This window comes from Balaenoptera musculus, chromosome 13, assembly GCF_009873245.2.
Source record: "Balaenoptera musculus isolate JJ_BM4_2016_0621 chromosome 13, mBalMus1.pri.v3, whole genome shotgun sequence".
Lineage (NCBI taxonomy): Eukaryota > Metazoa > Chordata > Mammalia > Artiodactyla > Balaenopteridae > Balaenoptera > Balaenoptera musculus.
In genome coordinates this window covers 57795732-57812460 of record NC_045797.1, presented here as the reverse complement: position 1 = coordinate 57812460, position 16729 = coordinate 57795732, and the positions used below count along the sequence as shown (strand labels likewise).

The window sequence follows — 16729 nt, the reverse complement described above, 5'->3', positions numbered from 1 at the left end:
GTGTGTGTGTGTGTGAGTTTTACTTCCCTTTCTAAAGTATAATGTCTTTGAGGGATGTCACTCATCCTGGTGTCTGACTGTCTGAGTTAGGACACAATACTTGCATATTCATTCATTCATTTATTCCACATTGCAGTTGCCTGTTATATACCTGCCAATTACATGAATAAATACATCAATAGTGGATTTCAAACCCATATAGTCATTCACCTTGATCTGTTTCTGTGCTTTTCAGTGGCAAAAATTATAAGACTTGAAGGCCAGTTTCAAAAGCAGAGAATTTTTAGAGCAGTTTCATTGTTAAAAGAATAGGAATAATTGGAATATGTTCTCATGATGAAAATGAAAGTTTACTGCTTGTCTGTATGGCTCTTGGTGAAAGCAGAGTGAGATGAATGGCAGGTGGGGACTCTGGGAGACCAGTGACAGAGGGCTTGGGGTCTGGAGAGCTGCAGCTGCATTTTGGGGGTTGTTTCACCTGGCAAATACCTTTTCAAGTGTTTCAGGTTCAGTGAACTCAGAATGGGATTTTTGCTAATTGCCTTTTCCATTTGCTTCTCAACCCTCTGTGTACTTAAGTGGCAATTTAATCCATCTGCTTCATTTTCATTTACACTTAACTCACCTAAATATTATTTGGAGGGAAAGAAATCTGAGAACTTTCTGATTTAGTTAATGTGGATTGATCGTCAATTCCAGAAAGGAAAAGCATAAACAAATAAATACCAGGATTGTTTAGTCAATTCATAAATAAGAGGAGTTCTCTCTTCCAGCTATAGGCATATTGTGCAACATTGTGACATCAGAGTCTAACATTTAGCATGTCTCCTGCATCAGCCCCCATCATTTACCTTCCTCTGGTGTCCTCCTCCTGTGTGCTCCTTGAATGCTCTGCTCTCTTAAAGTAGTACTCTAACCTCACGATGCCGTAAGACAATGCTCCGTATTTTTGTAACTCTTGCTTTACTCATTGGCAGATGATTTATCTGATAAAGGATAAATAAATAAGTTGCAGAGTGGAAACTGAAGCTCAGGATGTCTGACTCCAAGGCCTGCACCCTTAACCTCCATGCTCACTGCCTCTTATAGGCTTACTACCTACTCAACATGTTTGCATTTAAGTGGCACTTCCTAGGGTACCAGACTCTTATTAAAGAATGATGCTAGATGGAAGAGAAACAGGCATTAGGAGCAAAACAATCCCTCAGGACTCCGGAACTATAAAAGTTGTGAGTGTGTGAGAGAATTACTCCACTTTCATGTGAGGTTGACTCAGAAGATGCGAAATAGTTCCCTTTGTGAGGGTACAGGTGTAAACCTACTTGTTTCAAGAATCTGTCCTGGTACTTATTTATTTATTTATTTTTGGCTGTGTTGGGTCTTCGTTTCTGTGCGAGGGCTTTCTCTAGTTGCGGCGAGCAGGGGCCACTCTTCATCACGGTGCATGGGCCTCTCACTGTCGCAGCCTCTCTTGATGTGGAGCACAGGCTCCAGATGCGCAGGCTCAGCAGTTGTGGCTCACGGGCCTAGTCGCTCCGCGGCATGTGGGATCTTCCCAGACCAGGGCTCGAACCCGTGTCCCCTGCATTGGCAGGCAGATTCTCAACCACTGCACCACCAGGGAAGCCCCTGTCCTGGTACTTTTAATGTAGACAACAAACACACATTAATTTACAATGTGCAGAGAGCCTCCCATCAAGCCTCTTAGATAGCCTCAACCACCAGAGGGCAGAGAGCAGAAGCAAGAAAAACTACAATCCTGCAGCCTGTGGAATAAAAACCACATTCACAGAAAGACAGACAAGATGAAAAGGCAGAGGGCTACATACCAGATGAAGGAACAAGATAAAACCCCAGAAAAACAACTAAATGAAGTGGAGATAGGCAACCTTCTAGAAAAAGAATTCAGAATAATAATGATAGTGAAGATGATCCAGGACCTCAGAATAAGAATGGAGGCAAAGATCAAGAAGATGCAAGAAATGTTTAACAAAGACCTAGAAGAATTAAAGAACAAACAAACAGAGATGAACAGCACAATAACTGAAATGAAAAACACACTAGAAGGAATCAATAGCAGAATAACTGAGGCAGAAGAACGGATAAGTGACCTGGAAGACAGAATGGTGGAATTCACTGCTGCGGAACAGACTAAAGAAAAAAGAATGAAAAGAAATGAAGACAGCCTAAGAGACCTCTGGGACAACATTAAATGCAACAACATTCGCATTATAGGGGTCCCAGAAGGAGAAGAGAGAGAGAAAGCACCAGAGAAAATATTTGAAGAGATTATAATTGAAAACTTCCCTAACATGGGAAAGGAAATAGCCACCCAAGTCCAGGAAGCACAGCGAGTCCCATACAGGATAAACCCAAGGAGAAACACGCCGAGACACATAGTAATCAAATTGGCAAAAATTAAAGACAAAGAAAAATTATTGAAAGCAGCAAGGGAAAAACGACAAATAACATACAAGGGAACTCCCATAAGGTTAACAGCTGATTTCTCAGCAGAAACTCTACAAGCCAGAAGGGAGTGGCATGATATACTTAAAGTGATGAAAGGGAAGAACCTACAACCAAGGTTACTCTACCCAGCAAGGATCTCATTCAGATTTGATGGAGAAATCAAAAGCTTTACAGACAAGCAAAAGCTAAGAGAATTCAGCACCACCAAACCAGTTCTACAACAAATGCTAAAGGAACTTCTCTAAGTGGGAAACACAAGAGAAGAAAAGGACCTACAAAAACAAACCCAAAACAATTCAGAAAATGGTCATACGAACATACATATCGATAATTACCTTAAACATGAATGGATTAAATGCTCCAACCAAAAGACACAGGCTTGCTGAATGGATGCAAAGACAAGACCCATATATATGCTGTCTACAAGAGACCACTTCAGACCTAGGGACACATACAGACTGAAAGTAAGGGGATGGGAAAAGATATTCCATGCAAATGGAAATCAAAAGAAAGCTGGAGTAGCTATACTCATATCAGATAAAATAGACTTTAAAATAAAGACTGTTACAAGAGACAAGGAAGGGCACTACATAATGATCAAGCGCTCAATCCAAGAAGAAGATATAACAATTATAAATATATATGCACCCAACATAGGAGCACCTCAATACATAAGGCAACTGCTAACAGCTATAAAGGAGGAAATCGACAGTAACACAATAATAGTGGGGGACTTTAACACCTCACTTACACCAATGGACAGATCATCCAAAATGAAAATAAATAAGGAAACAGAAGCTTTAAATGACACAATAGACCAGATAGATTTAATTGATATTTATAGGACATTCCATCCAAAAACAGCAGATTACACTTTCTTCTCAAGTGCGCACGGAACATTCTCCAGGATAGATCACATCTTGGGTCACAAATCAAGCCTCAGTAAATTTAAGAAAATCGAAATCATATCAAGCATCTTTTCTGACCACAATGCTATGAGATTAGAAATCAATTACAGGGGAAAAAACGTAAAAATCACAAACACATGGAGGCTAAACAATACATTACTAAATAACCAAGAGATCACTGAAGAAATCAAAGAGGAAATCAAAAAATACCTAGAGACAAATGACAATGAACACACGATGATCCAAAACCTATGGGATGCAGCAAAAGCAGTTCTAAGAAGGAAGTTTATAGCTATACAAGCCTACCTAAAGAAACGAGAAAAATCTCAAGTAAACAATCTAACCTTACACCTAAAGGAACTAGAGAAAGTAGAACAAACAAAACCCAAAGTTAGCAGAAGGAAAGAAATCATAAAGATCAGAGCAGAAATAAATGAAACAGAAACAAAGAAAACAATAGCAAAGATCAATAAAACTAAAAGCTGGTTCTTTGAGAAGATAAACAAAATTGATAAGCCATTAGCCAGACTCATCAAGAAAAAGAGGGAGAGGACTCAAATCAATAAAATCAGAAATGAAAAAGGAGAAGTTACAACAGACACCGCAGAAATACAAAGCATCCTAAGAGACTACTACAAGCAACTCTATGCCAATACAATGGACAACCTGGAAGAAATGGACAAATTCTTAGAAAGGTACAACCTTCCAAGAGTGAACCAGGAAGAAACAGAAAATATGAACAGACCACTCACAAGTAATGAAATTGAAACTGTGATTAAAAATCTTCCAACAAACAAAAGTCCAGGACCAGATGGCTTCACAGGTGAATTCTATCAAACATTTAGAGAAGAGCTAACACCCATCCTTCTCAAACTCTTCCAAAAAATTGCAGAGGAAGGAACACTCCCAAACTCATTCTATGAGGCCACCATCACCCTGATACAAAAACAAGACAAAGATACTACAAAAAAAAGAGAATTACAGACCAATATCACTGATGAATATAGATGCAAAAATCCTCAACAAAATACTGGCAAACAGAACCCAACAACACATTAAAAGGATCATACACCACGATCAAGTGGGATTTATCCCAGGGATGCAAGGATTCTTCAATATACGCAAATCAATCAATGTGATACACCATATTAACAAATTGAAGAATAAAAACCATATGATCATCTCAATAGATGCAGAAAAAGCTTTTGACAAAATTCAACACGCATTTATGATAAAAACTCTCCACAAAGTGGGCATAGAGGGAACTTTCCTCAACATAATAAAGGCCATATATGACAAACCCACAGCAAACATCATTCTCAATGGTGAAAAACTGGAAGCATTCCCTCTAAGATCAGGAAAGAGACAAGGATGTCCACTCTCACCACTATTATTCAACATAGTTTTGGAAGTTTTAGCCACGGCAGTCAGAGAAGAAAAAGAAATAAAAGGAATCCAAATTGGAAAAGAAGAAGTAAAACTGTCACTGTGTGCAGATGACATGATACTATACATAGAGAATCCTAAAACTGCCACTAGAAAACTACTAGAGCTAATCAATGAATTTGGTAAAGTTGCAGTATACAAAATTAATGCACAGAAATCTCTTGCATTCCTATACACCAATGATGAAAAATCTGAAAGAGAAATTATGGAAACGCTCCCATTTACCATTGCAAGGAAAAGAATAACATATCTAGGAATAAACCTACAAAAAAAAAAAATTTACAATATGCATTGGATTTCCCCAACAGTTTGAGGCTCTGCAGCCTGAATTTTTGCCTTCCCTCCAGCCTCTCCAGGACATCACTAACCCCTCTGTCTCCCCCCACGACCCCAGCATGATTATCTGAGTGTTATGGTTCTCAAAGTGTGGTCTCCAGACCAGCAACACCAGGAACTTGTTAAAAGGGAAAATTCTTGGGCCCTGCTCCAGACCTGCTGAATCAGGAACTGTAGGGTTAGCGCCAACAATCTATGCTTTAATGAGTCAGTCCTTCAAGTGATTCTGACCTACACTCAAGTTTGCACACCATTGTCTCTATGAAAGGAGTCAATAAAATGCAATATGGATCCTTAACACACTATACTAAGAAGTGTGGATCAACCAGAATAAGGCCAGGTCTGGCTCAAGTTACGGATACTGACTACAGACCCTTGGGGTCCTGCATGGCAAGGGTGAGGGTATAGCTGGTTTTTAACGGGAGACACAGCAGGGGGAGTAGCATTGACGTTGGAGTCCTGAGTTTGAATCCTAACTCTGCTATCTGATAGCTGTGTGACTTTAAGGAAGTTACTCAACCTCTCTGATCTGAAATTCCTAATCCATAAAATAAATAGTATCTACTCCATGGAGTTATTGTGATGGTTAAGAGAGAGAATGTAAAGGTAAAATGTACACGTAAAACCACTCACATGGTGTCCCATACTAAGTGGGTGATATCTATTTGAAGACAGCTTTGGCCACATCTGGTGCAATCATCTCAGCTGTTAAAGTCTGGTCCTTCCCTTGTTATTTACAACAGGCCTTATCATTATTCCATAGCTAAGACCTCAGATGCTGGAAAGGCTCTTATCTGTGGCCCTGGCCAACCAAAGCAAAGGCTCAGACTGCTGTTTTACTTGAGAGAAGTCACTAACCCTTCCAACTCTAACCTGTCTCTTTCTTTGTGAGGGTCTTCAAACAACCCCCGGGCTGTGTGGTCACTGGCCAGTTCTAGTCATTGACTCCTTGTTTACAACCCCGCTCTAGGAGGGCCCTGATCCCCAGGACGAGGACAAGAGGCCAACGCAGGGTGAGCATCTGCATTCCCTCAGGGCTGATTTCTAGCCATGAGGTGGTCGGAGGCTGCATGAAGCTAGCCAGGATGCAGGAACAGGACTTATTACTACCATGACCTCTACCAAAGCAGCAGAAACAACAGGTCTCTGGTACTGACGGTCTGCCTCTCTTCCGGAGAGCAAGTTAACCCCTTGATATAACCTTGGTTTTCATTGCAAACTTCTCCAAGGACTGCTTTCCCAGAACAGTCTCCAAGATGCAGCATGTGCCACTTTGCTCCTTCATGCCTGTTTCTTTTATTCACATGTAATTTTTCTCATTGAAATCCGATCAGAATAGGTGAATGTGTGATGGCCAGTGCAGCCTTAACTGGGCCTTACCCCTCCACGGTCTGATTCACTCAGCGTCCTTGGTTATCCTCACTCTTGTGGTTAAACTGCTTTATAATTCTGCCTTTTTCTCTTCTTTGTTTCTTCTCAAGATCTGCTGTGCGGTTTCTTCCACCTTTATATAGCTAACTCAGTTTGCACCAGCTAAATTTGATCTCTTCTTCCTCCTCTGTATCATAGATTACCCTTCAGGTCAATCTTCCCCCTGATATTGGTGTGTAACGCACTTTCTTCATTCACCTCCAGCAAGTGAGAAGAAGAGCAGTACGCTTTGCTTCAGGCAGCCGGGACCGCCTGGGCTCAGCCACTGCCATCACAGCCTCGCTGAGTATCACCAGGGGACTGGGAGAGGGTAGGGAATTAAGATTACCTGTGCCAACCGAGGACTTGCAAGGCAGGGAAACGTTATTATCTTGTGCTAGAAAACCTCCCCATTACCTCTTGAAGGCTAAAAACCAGGCCCTTTTCCTAGTTCTGGAGGGATATGTATTACTACCCAGGGCAGGGTTGATATGGCATCCTGAGAATTCCAAAGGCAAGATATCAAGCTTCTGTGTTTGTGTGTGTATGGGTGTGTGCACACGTATGTAGTAGGGGCTGGGGAGTCAGGGGATGATGATAAGAATTCAAAACCAAATTTTTGCTTTACTTCAGTCATAAAGAATGGCTTTCACGGGGCCACACTGCCGACTGGTATCTTAATGTACCTCCCCACCTCACAGCTAATAGAGCCAAGCCTACACTGGGCTGTGAATAGCCAGCCATCTCCAGAGGATGCCATCGCTACTATCTTCCTCTTTTTCCTCTTGGCCATCCATTTGGCATTTTGACAAAATTCCTGCTGTCCCTCCTCTGCCTAGAGCTGCTCAGCTCAGACAAGTAGCTTTGTCTTTAAGTCTCCCAGGAGAAGAACTTGAAGAGTGGCCCCCAGGATAGTGTGTCATAGGTCAGAAGGATCCACCAGCACCTAGAAGCTCAAATGAGGCTCCCCAATTCCCTGCTCCTCTTCCACCTCCATCTCGACTTATCCCATCTCTCGCAACAGACCTTGAGCAAAAGATTGTCAACACGTACTTGAGAACGAACTGTGAATCATCAGCTGTGACAGATCTAATCTGTGAGAAAAAAAAAACCACAGTTCTTTTTTCTCTGTTCTCCTGTTTCCTCTAGGGATTGCTCTGAAAGGTTCTGGTCTCATCTGGGAAGAGTCAGAGCTGAGGGCTTTAATTGTAGCTCTTTCATGTCCCACATGACATGGTGATGTGCAAGAGGAAAGTGACTTCTCTGAGATTTGGTTTATTTGTAAAAAAAAGTGATAATATTTACAGACTCTATGGTTATAATGATGAAGTAAGATAGTGAACATAAATGCCAAGCAGAGTGCCTGGGCCCTTAGAGGGCGCTCACAATACGGGTTCTCTTCTTACCTTCCCTAAGTGGGAGCCACTGAGTGTTGAAGAGCACGGGACATCTGGGTGTCGACCTGCAGACCAGCACTAAGAAATCATGTTTAGAAGCCGCTAGTCTAAGGATGATGATGGGATGTCATTGAAGAGACTGGAACATTAGAGGTTAACCCAAATGCAACCACTTTTGTTAGGAAACGTGGCCTGTGACAAAGTAAAACCACGCCACACAGATAGGGAAGAGACCGTGGCAGAGGGACACGGGGACTCATTTGTTTATGGACTCCAGTTCTCTGTCAGAATTGCTCTTCTCGGATTGTATATTGTACATGATGGCATCCACCGATTCCAGGAAAGGCTGTTAGAAATCACATCCCTAAAGGAATTTACCGTAAGAAGGCGCAAATGCCACACGCCAGATAAAGGGGTTTAGTCATCTCCCCACAGGGAGATCTTTTATCCTGAAGAGTCCCTTCTTGGGAGAATCCCTTCTTGGGTTTCTAAGATTCCCAAGGGTGAAAAAGGCCCATAACCTTCTTTGCCCTTTACTCTGGGATTGCTCTGTGGCTGAAACGAAGAGGAATCAAATTTAGAAACATCTGAAAGGAAATCCAGATCCAGGATATTATTAGATGCGAGGCAAGCCAAGGGTGTATCAGCTGGTGAGGTACCGCCAACGGGATTTAGGAGGAGCATCTTCAATAAGAGCCCTAAGTCCACGGAAGCAGGAGGAGTCATGGATTTTCATATCTCCCACTCTTCAGAAGCCGAGGCTACAACTTCTTATATGTGGCTTGTATATAACAAGGCTCATTTCATATAATAAGAAAAACAAATGTATTATTTTCAGGAAATGACAGGAAGATAGGAAGAAAATAAAGTTGTGTTTGGGGGACTATCTTAAAATTTCAAACTGTGCTATAAGAACTAAAAATAAAAATTAAAAAAAAGGATATAAAATAATGGAGTTGAACTACCGAGAGCCGCCTTCGAGGGCGAAGGAGGGGAGGCAGGAGGTGGGACTGGGGGAGGGGAGGGTTTCCCGACGAGGGGGCGGCTATGGCAGCTGCGTGGCAGCAGCGGCGACTGAGACGGAGCGCGCGCCCAGCTTTGAACGAGCGGGGCTGGGACTGACGCGGCGGAGCGCAGGCTCGAGGAAGCGACCAGCAGCGCGCGTGCGCGTGCCTTGTGTGCGCGCGCAGCCAGCATCAGCTGGGAGCCTCCGCCGGGCGGGCGGGGAGGGGGAGGGGCAGGTTTTGATTCCCACCATGGGTATCACACAGTTTCAGTTATTTAAAGTTTGTACCTGCCTAGCAACAGTATTCTCATTCCTAAAGAGATTAATACGCAGACCTGGCAGAGGACGGAAATTAAGTGGAGACCAAAGAACTTTGCCAACTACAGTTGATTATTCATCAGTTCCTAAGCAGATAGATGTTGAAGAGTGGACTTCCTGGGATGAAGATGCACCCACAAGTGTAAAGATTGAAGGAGGGAATGGCAATGTGGCAACAGAGCAAAATGCTTTAGAACAACTGGAACCTGACTATTTTAAGGACATAACACCAACTATAAAGAAAACCCAGAAAAATCATTATTAAGAAGAGAGAACCATTAAATTTTGGCATCCCAGATGGTAGCACGGGTGTCTCTAGTAGACTAGCAGTTACACAAGATATGCCTTTTATTCATCAGTCTCCTGAATTAGGTGACTTGGATACCTGGCAGGAAAATACCAATGCATGGGAAGAAGACGAAGATGCGGCCTGGCAAGCCAAAGAAGTTCTGAGGCAGCAGAAGAGAGAGAAAAGAGAGCCAGCAGAACAACAAAGGAAGAAAATGGAAAAGGAAGCACAGGGGCTAATGAAGAAAGAACAAAACAAAATTGGTGTGAAACTTTCATGACAAAATGTTCTTCAGTTGTCGTAGTGCCAGTACGAGAAACGTGAGCTCCACAACCCAAATAACATTTGTATGGAGCTAAGAGTAGTTTCAGAATACAAATACACTGCTTGATTTTAATGCATTCATCAGGCCATGCAGGACACCAGGATTCTCTCAAAGTCCCTTGAACTCTTGGTGATTGAGACTCAAAGAACAAAAAAAGACTTGTGAGATAATATTTTCTTCAACATGTTCCAACTATAAGACGATTGTTTGCTGTAGAGAAATTATTACAAATGGAACAGATCAGTACCTCTTCAAGCTAGTGTTTCTAGCTAATTAAATGGCTGTAAATTTTATGGTGGGAAAGAACTCTGCTGTCTATAATGCTTTCCTTCAATGTGCATAATGATAAAATAAATAATTTTAAATATTAAAAAAAAAATAATGGAGTTGCGAAGGTCTGTGGCTTAGGAGCCCGCCGTAGTTCACTGCTGCCCAAACTGCTCTACCTGGTATTTAAAATATTTCATCCAACGGTCTCACTTACCTATCCAACCTTGCTGGATTTTAGCAGTCTACTTCCAGATTCTTCCCTTGACAGGTGCAAAAACTGATAACCAGAGATTTTAAGAGATGGCTCATTCTTACGCAGCTGGTTAGTATTAGAGTTGACAAAAACAGTGAAGTCTCCTATGAAAATATATTTGCAATATATTGTTAGTAAAAAAAAAATCTTTTATTAAACAGTGTATTTCTACATGTGAGTGTGTGTGTGAGTTTTCATTCTGGGTAATGACTGTGGTTGATTTCTATTTTCTTCTTCCTCTCTTTTAAAAAATGTTATTGAAGTATAGTTGATTTACAATGTTGTGTTAATTTCTGCTATATAGCACTGGATCAGTTATACATATATGTATTCTATTTCATATTCTTTCCCATTATGGTTTATCACAGGATATTGAATATCGTTCCCTGTGCTGTACAGTAGGACCTTGTCGTTTATCCATCCTATATATAATAGTTTGCATCTGCTCATCCCAGACTCCCACTACCTCCCACCCCCACACCCCTTGGCAACCACAAGTCTGTTCTCTGTGTCTGTGAGTCTGCTTCTGTTTCATAGATATGTTCATTTGTATCATATTTCAGATTCCACATGTAAGTGATATCATATATATAGTATTTGCTTTTCTCTTTCTGACTTACTTCATTTAATATGATAATCTCTAAGTCCATCCATGTTGCTGCAAATGGCAGTATTTCAATCTCTTTAATGGCTGGGTAATATTCCATTGTGTGTGTATATATATATATATATATATACATACACACACACACCACATTTTCTTTATCCATTCATCTGTCGATGGACACTTAGGTTGTTTCCATGTCTTGGCTATTGTAAATAGTGCTTCTATGAACATAGGGGTGCATATATCTTTTCGAATTGTAGTTTTGTCTGGGTATATGCCCAGGAGTGGGACTGCTGGATCATATGGCGACTCTATTTTTAGTTTTTTAAAGAACCTCCATACTGTTTTCCATAGTGGCTGAACCAATTTACATTCCCACCAATAGTGTAAAGAGGGTTCTCTTTCTCCACACCCTCTCCAGCATTTATTATTTGTAGACTTTTTAATGATGGCCATTCTGGCCGGTGTGAAGTGGTACCTCATTGCAGTTTGGATTTGGATTTCTCTAATAATTAGCTATGATGAGCATCTTTTCATGTGCCTATTGACTATCTGTATGTCTTCTTTGGAGAAATGTCTATTTAGGTCTTCTGCCCATTTTTCGATTGGGTTGTTTGTTTTTTTGTTACTGAGTTGTATGAGCTGTTTTTATATTTTGGAAATTAAGCCCTTGTCAGTCACATCATTTGCAAATATTTTCTCCCAGTTCGTTTGTTGTCTTTTTGTTTTGTTGATGGTTTCCTTTGCTGTGCAAAAGCTTATAAGCTTGGGGCTTCCCTGGTGGTGCAGTGGTTGAGAGTCTGCCTGCCAATGCAGGGGACACGGGTTCGAGCCCTGGTCTGGGAAGATCCCACATGCCGCGGAGCAAATGGGCCCGTGAGCCACAGTTGCTGAGCCTGCATGTCTGGAGCCTGTGCTCCATAGCAAGAGAGGCCAGCGCACCGTGATGAAGAGTGGCCCCCGCTTGCCACAGCTAGAGAAAGCCCTCGTACAGAAACGAGGACCCAACACAGCCATAAATAAATAAATTTTAAAAGTATTTATAAAAAAAAAAAAAAAAGCTTATACGCTTGACTAGGTCCCATTTGTTTATTTTTGCTTTTATTTCTATTGTCTTGGGAGACTGACCTAAGAAAACATTAGTACGATTTATGTCAGAGAATGTTTTGCCTATGTTCTCTTCTAGAAGTTTTATGTTGTCTTATGTTTAAGTCTTTAAGCCATTTTGAGTTTATTTTTGTGCATGGTGTGAGGGTGTGTTCTAACTTCATTGATTTGCATGCGGCTGTCCAGCTTTCCCAACACCACTTGCTAAAGAGACTGTCTTTTCCCCATTGTATATTTTTGCCTCCTTTGTCAAAGACAAAGACAATTATGTCCATGGGTGTGTGGGTCTATTTTCTTCTTTTGATTGTCTGTTTTTTCCTTGATATACTTGTAAGACTGTTGGTTGATTTGGAATAAAAAGGGAAATTTAGTGGCTTATATGACTGGGAAGTCTAGGGACACTATTTCCACAACAACCAGAACATGTGAATCAAAGCAGGATGTTGTCCTTCATTAGATTTCTTGACCCTGTTTCGCTCTGAGTTTGGCCTCCTTCCCACCCACTGAAGATGATCTTCTTCCATGTGGCCAGGAGACGTGGCCAATGGCAACACTACTCTTTGTTATTTCCACTCCATAACTCCAGGAGAAAGAGTTTCTCCAGATGATTCTGACTGGCCCTGTTACCAAGTCCAAGCTTGTACTGCTTGCCACATGACAGGCAAATAAATCGAGAGCTGAGTTGTTGGGGCAAAGAATAGCGACGTTATTTGGAAAGCCAGCAGACCGAGAAGATGGTGGAGTAGTATCCCAGAAAACTATCTTGCCGGGATTTGGAGGCTAGTTTCTTTTACAGAACAAAGAGAGAGAGGTGAAGAGTGAAAAAAGGCAATAAGTTGCTGCAAATATTTCCTGGTTCCAGCCAGACTCCAGAAGGGATGTGTTAACTTCTTCTTTCCTGCCGCCATTCACAGGTGGGCCTGGTCAGGATGTTTTCTGTGATCTAAACAAAGGTATTTTAGCTTAACACTCACACATGGGAGGCAGGGTTCCCAGAGATGGGCCATTATTTATACTTTAAGCTATAGGCAACATCCCTTTAGTTATTAACTTGTAGCGAAAGTGATAGAATACAAAGGTTGAAGTAAAAGAAACAGATCCAATATGGAGTCAGACTTGTTCTTCCCTGTTATAGCCCCCCTGGTCACATGACTCAGGTAGATTTGTAACTACGTTCAGGAGAGGAGGAGTCTCTCATGGATCCAACCAAGTCAGGTGCCTCTCCTGTCACAGGGCACAATTCCATGGTAGAGATCCCTGACAATACTTCATGGAGTGGGAAGAATTAGTCCTCAGAAGAAAGGCAACCAAACCACATGTTTACCATAATATGCATTACTCTTTCAGTTAAAAAAAAAAAAAGAATATAGTTATTTTAGGGAAAAAGAAAGTCTTGTAACTTTTCTAGTCTCTTCCTGTCATCCTATAGAGCTTCTCCATTTACCGCCCTCACTACTTTCCACTCCCAGCATACTTGGTCCTACCTCTGTGATGTTGCTGGGCTTTCCCTCTCTGACTGAAATGAGCATGGGACCTACGTAGAAACCTGGGGTCTAGCCCAACATGTGCCATTAACCACTCTTTGTGAGTCTTGAATGTAACACCATCTCCTGGAGCCTCAGTTTTCTTAACCCTGTGAATACATGAGTGGGGAGGGATCCAAATGACTAATAAACAAGCACAAGTATGAGGAGACTCCACATAGGGGTCTCCCATTTTCCCAGTGGGAAGTATGGCAGGCACACAAAACAAGTTCAATTATAATAAGTAAACTTTTCAGAATGCAAATGAATATCAAATTGTATTTATTTTTAATTTCTTTATACAGACTTATGAAGATAGCATACTTTATAAAGCATTAATTAGTCACACAGTGTTTTCTACCCTCATGTTCTGTAAGTAATTTTATTTAGAACACATAAAATATTTAACCTGAGTATCATCCTCAATAGAACCACTTTTGAATCACCTAACAGTTTTCCAGAGTATGCCATCTTTATTTCTATTTAAGTTTTTTGAAACTTAGTCCCTTTTGAATCTGTGTAGGATGTTTTCACTGGCATTCATTATCCCTTGTCACAAATACTCATTCAAAAGACAGTACCCTTGATCTTCATTTCTTTTGCGTGTGTCTGTGATACCTACAACATGTCATTATGTTGATTTTTCAAATGATCTTTAAGAGGCTTGTTTACAATGGCATCCAGCACTCGCAATTATGAGCTCATACCCCAGGAATAATCCCTACATCTTTATTCGATTTATTGTTTCCTTATTGTCTCCAACCTAATCCATCATATGACTTCTATACACATCAAACTAACATTAATAGTGGGTATTTCAGGTGAACATATTTCATTTTCTTCATTATTCCAAGTAGAGTTAATAGATGTGCGCAGTTTGTTAAGAATGTGGATAATATGACCCCCTCTTTACTGAGGGATAATTTGGAGAGAAACCCTCACCATAATATTTGTGATGGCAAGGGGAGGCAAGAAGAACAGTTGATGAAAGTTGGCTTTTAAAACTGTACACACCGTAGAGGAGAGACTGGGATGACGCTGTATGAGAACTCAGTCATGTAGGGAATTAACCTGGGGTGACCTGCCTGTGGCACTAGGACAAAGGCAGGTATGGGCTGTGTTGAGCCAGCAGAAGCCGAGGAGGGACCACTGGCACCTGGAAAGATAGTTCTTGGTGTGAGTTAAAGGAAAAGGAAGAGAGGGTAAGTTTTAGAAGGATCTCTCTGCCTGGAGTGAGAGCAGGAAGATAAACAGGTCATTTCTTGCACCTCCATTTACTTCAATATTAACATGTCACAAGTCCTTTCTCCAGGGCACTTGCTAGTCACAAATGTCACATTTCAAATCTGAAACAGCCTGAAAACTGTTGATAACTGTCGCTGGGAAAAACTGAGAGGTAGATGAAGAGTGAATACAAGGAATAGGATGAATCATCTGCCTCATTTTCTGAGAGGCTGTATGAAATTTCTCACTGGGTGTGAGGGGGGAGACACGATCATCCTCAAAGACCTACCCCATCTGAAAGTTAAGAATGTTACGACTCAGGTTGGATTTAACAGAAGATGGGAGGATAATAAGCTGTACTTGTCTTGGTTTATTTGCACTAGCAAGGAAAGCGCTTCTGTGACACTTCTGTCAGATAACATGTCAGTTGTACAAGTAAGCTCATGTTTTTGAAAACTATTTCAGACACTTAAATGAATAAAATACATGATAATATTTGTTAATGAAGCATTTTCATGAACATGATTTCATCTGATCATGCACACCTGTGAAGTAGGCCTGTTACTGAACGCAAGTTTGTGTGCCTGACGCAGAGTGAGGCCAAAAAACAGAAACATTTGAGTTTGGAGCAGAGAAAGGTTTATTGCAGGGTCATGCAGGGAGATGGGTGGCTCATGCCCCCAAACCCCCGAACTCCTCGAAGGGTTTCAGCAAGGCACTTTTAAAGGCAAGGTGGGGCTTCTCTGGTGGCGCAGTGGTTGAGAATCTGCCTGCCAATGCAGGGAACACGGGTTCGAGCCCTGGTCTGGGAAGATCCCACATGCCGCGGAGCAGCTGGGCCCGTGAGCCACAACTACTGAGCCTGCGCGTCTGGAGCCTGTGCTCCGCAACGAGAGAGGCCGCGATAGTGAGAGGCCCACGCGCCGCGATGAAGGGTGGCCCCCGCTTGCCGCAACTAGAGAAAGCCCTCGCACAGAAACGAAGACCCAACACAGCCATAAAAATAAAATAAATAACTATTTTTAAAAAATAAATAAATAAAGGCAAGGTGAGGGAGGCGGGTGGTTAGTTGTTGCAAACTTCTTGATGTTGGATCCTTTGTTCTCGTAGCTGTCCACGTAGGTCAGGTCACTATGTTCCTGTAAATCTCCAAAAAGACAAATGTTATTCTCTGTTTTACTTTTTATCTCTATATGAATGGACTCTTAAAGGTCAGAGCCCTAAGAATAGGCTATCCTGTATATTTCAGGCTATAGGCAACATTCTTTTACAAAAGGTGCAAAGCCAGCATGACAAAGCACAGGCAACAGAGCACAAAGGTTAAAGTAAAACAGATCTAATATGGAGTCAGATTTGTTCTTCCCTATTATAGGCAGGCATTATCAAAATTCCTAATTTGCAGATGAACACAAAACAGAAGTATGGAGTGGTTAATTGCTCAAATCTACTTCAGTGAGGTGAGCTCAAAGACTATTGGACTTGCCTAGTAATGTCCCCTCTCATGCTGAGAGTTCTGAAACCATTTTACAGCATGGCACCCAGCACAAGGCTACAATGATGTTTACCCTCATCTTCTTCTTTGAGAAAAGTCAGGCATTCCAGGTGCTAGGAGGAATCCCTCTTCTGCAGGAGGGAAAAATGCTCTGATGTAAGACTCACAAAGACAAGAGAGTTATTTTGTTTCAGGGTGTCTTTGTTTTGCTGCCATTGGTTTAGAGTTGGTTTAGTAAGACATGGATGTGGCAACTTTCAAACAGTACAAAAGTTTACATTGAAACATATGTTTTGGTCTTATGTGCTCATGACCCTTAATATTCCAGTCCTGATCCTAAAAGGTAACT

At 41.5% G+C, this 16729-nt stretch overlaps 1 protein-coding gene across 1 annotated transcript; it reads left to right on the top strand.

Moving 5' to 3' along the window:
• Nucleotides 1-9202: 9202 nt before the first annotated feature.
• LOC118906266 (receptor-binding cancer antigen expressed on SiSo cells-like) lies at nt 9203-9859 on the top strand. The gene is given in 2 exon segments (XM_036873730.1): nt 9203-9540; nt 9542-9859. Coding segments are annotated over 2 exon segments (636 nt in total). The 5' UTR covers nt 9203-9222.
• The last annotated feature ends 6870 nt before the right edge of the window (nt 9860-16729 follow it).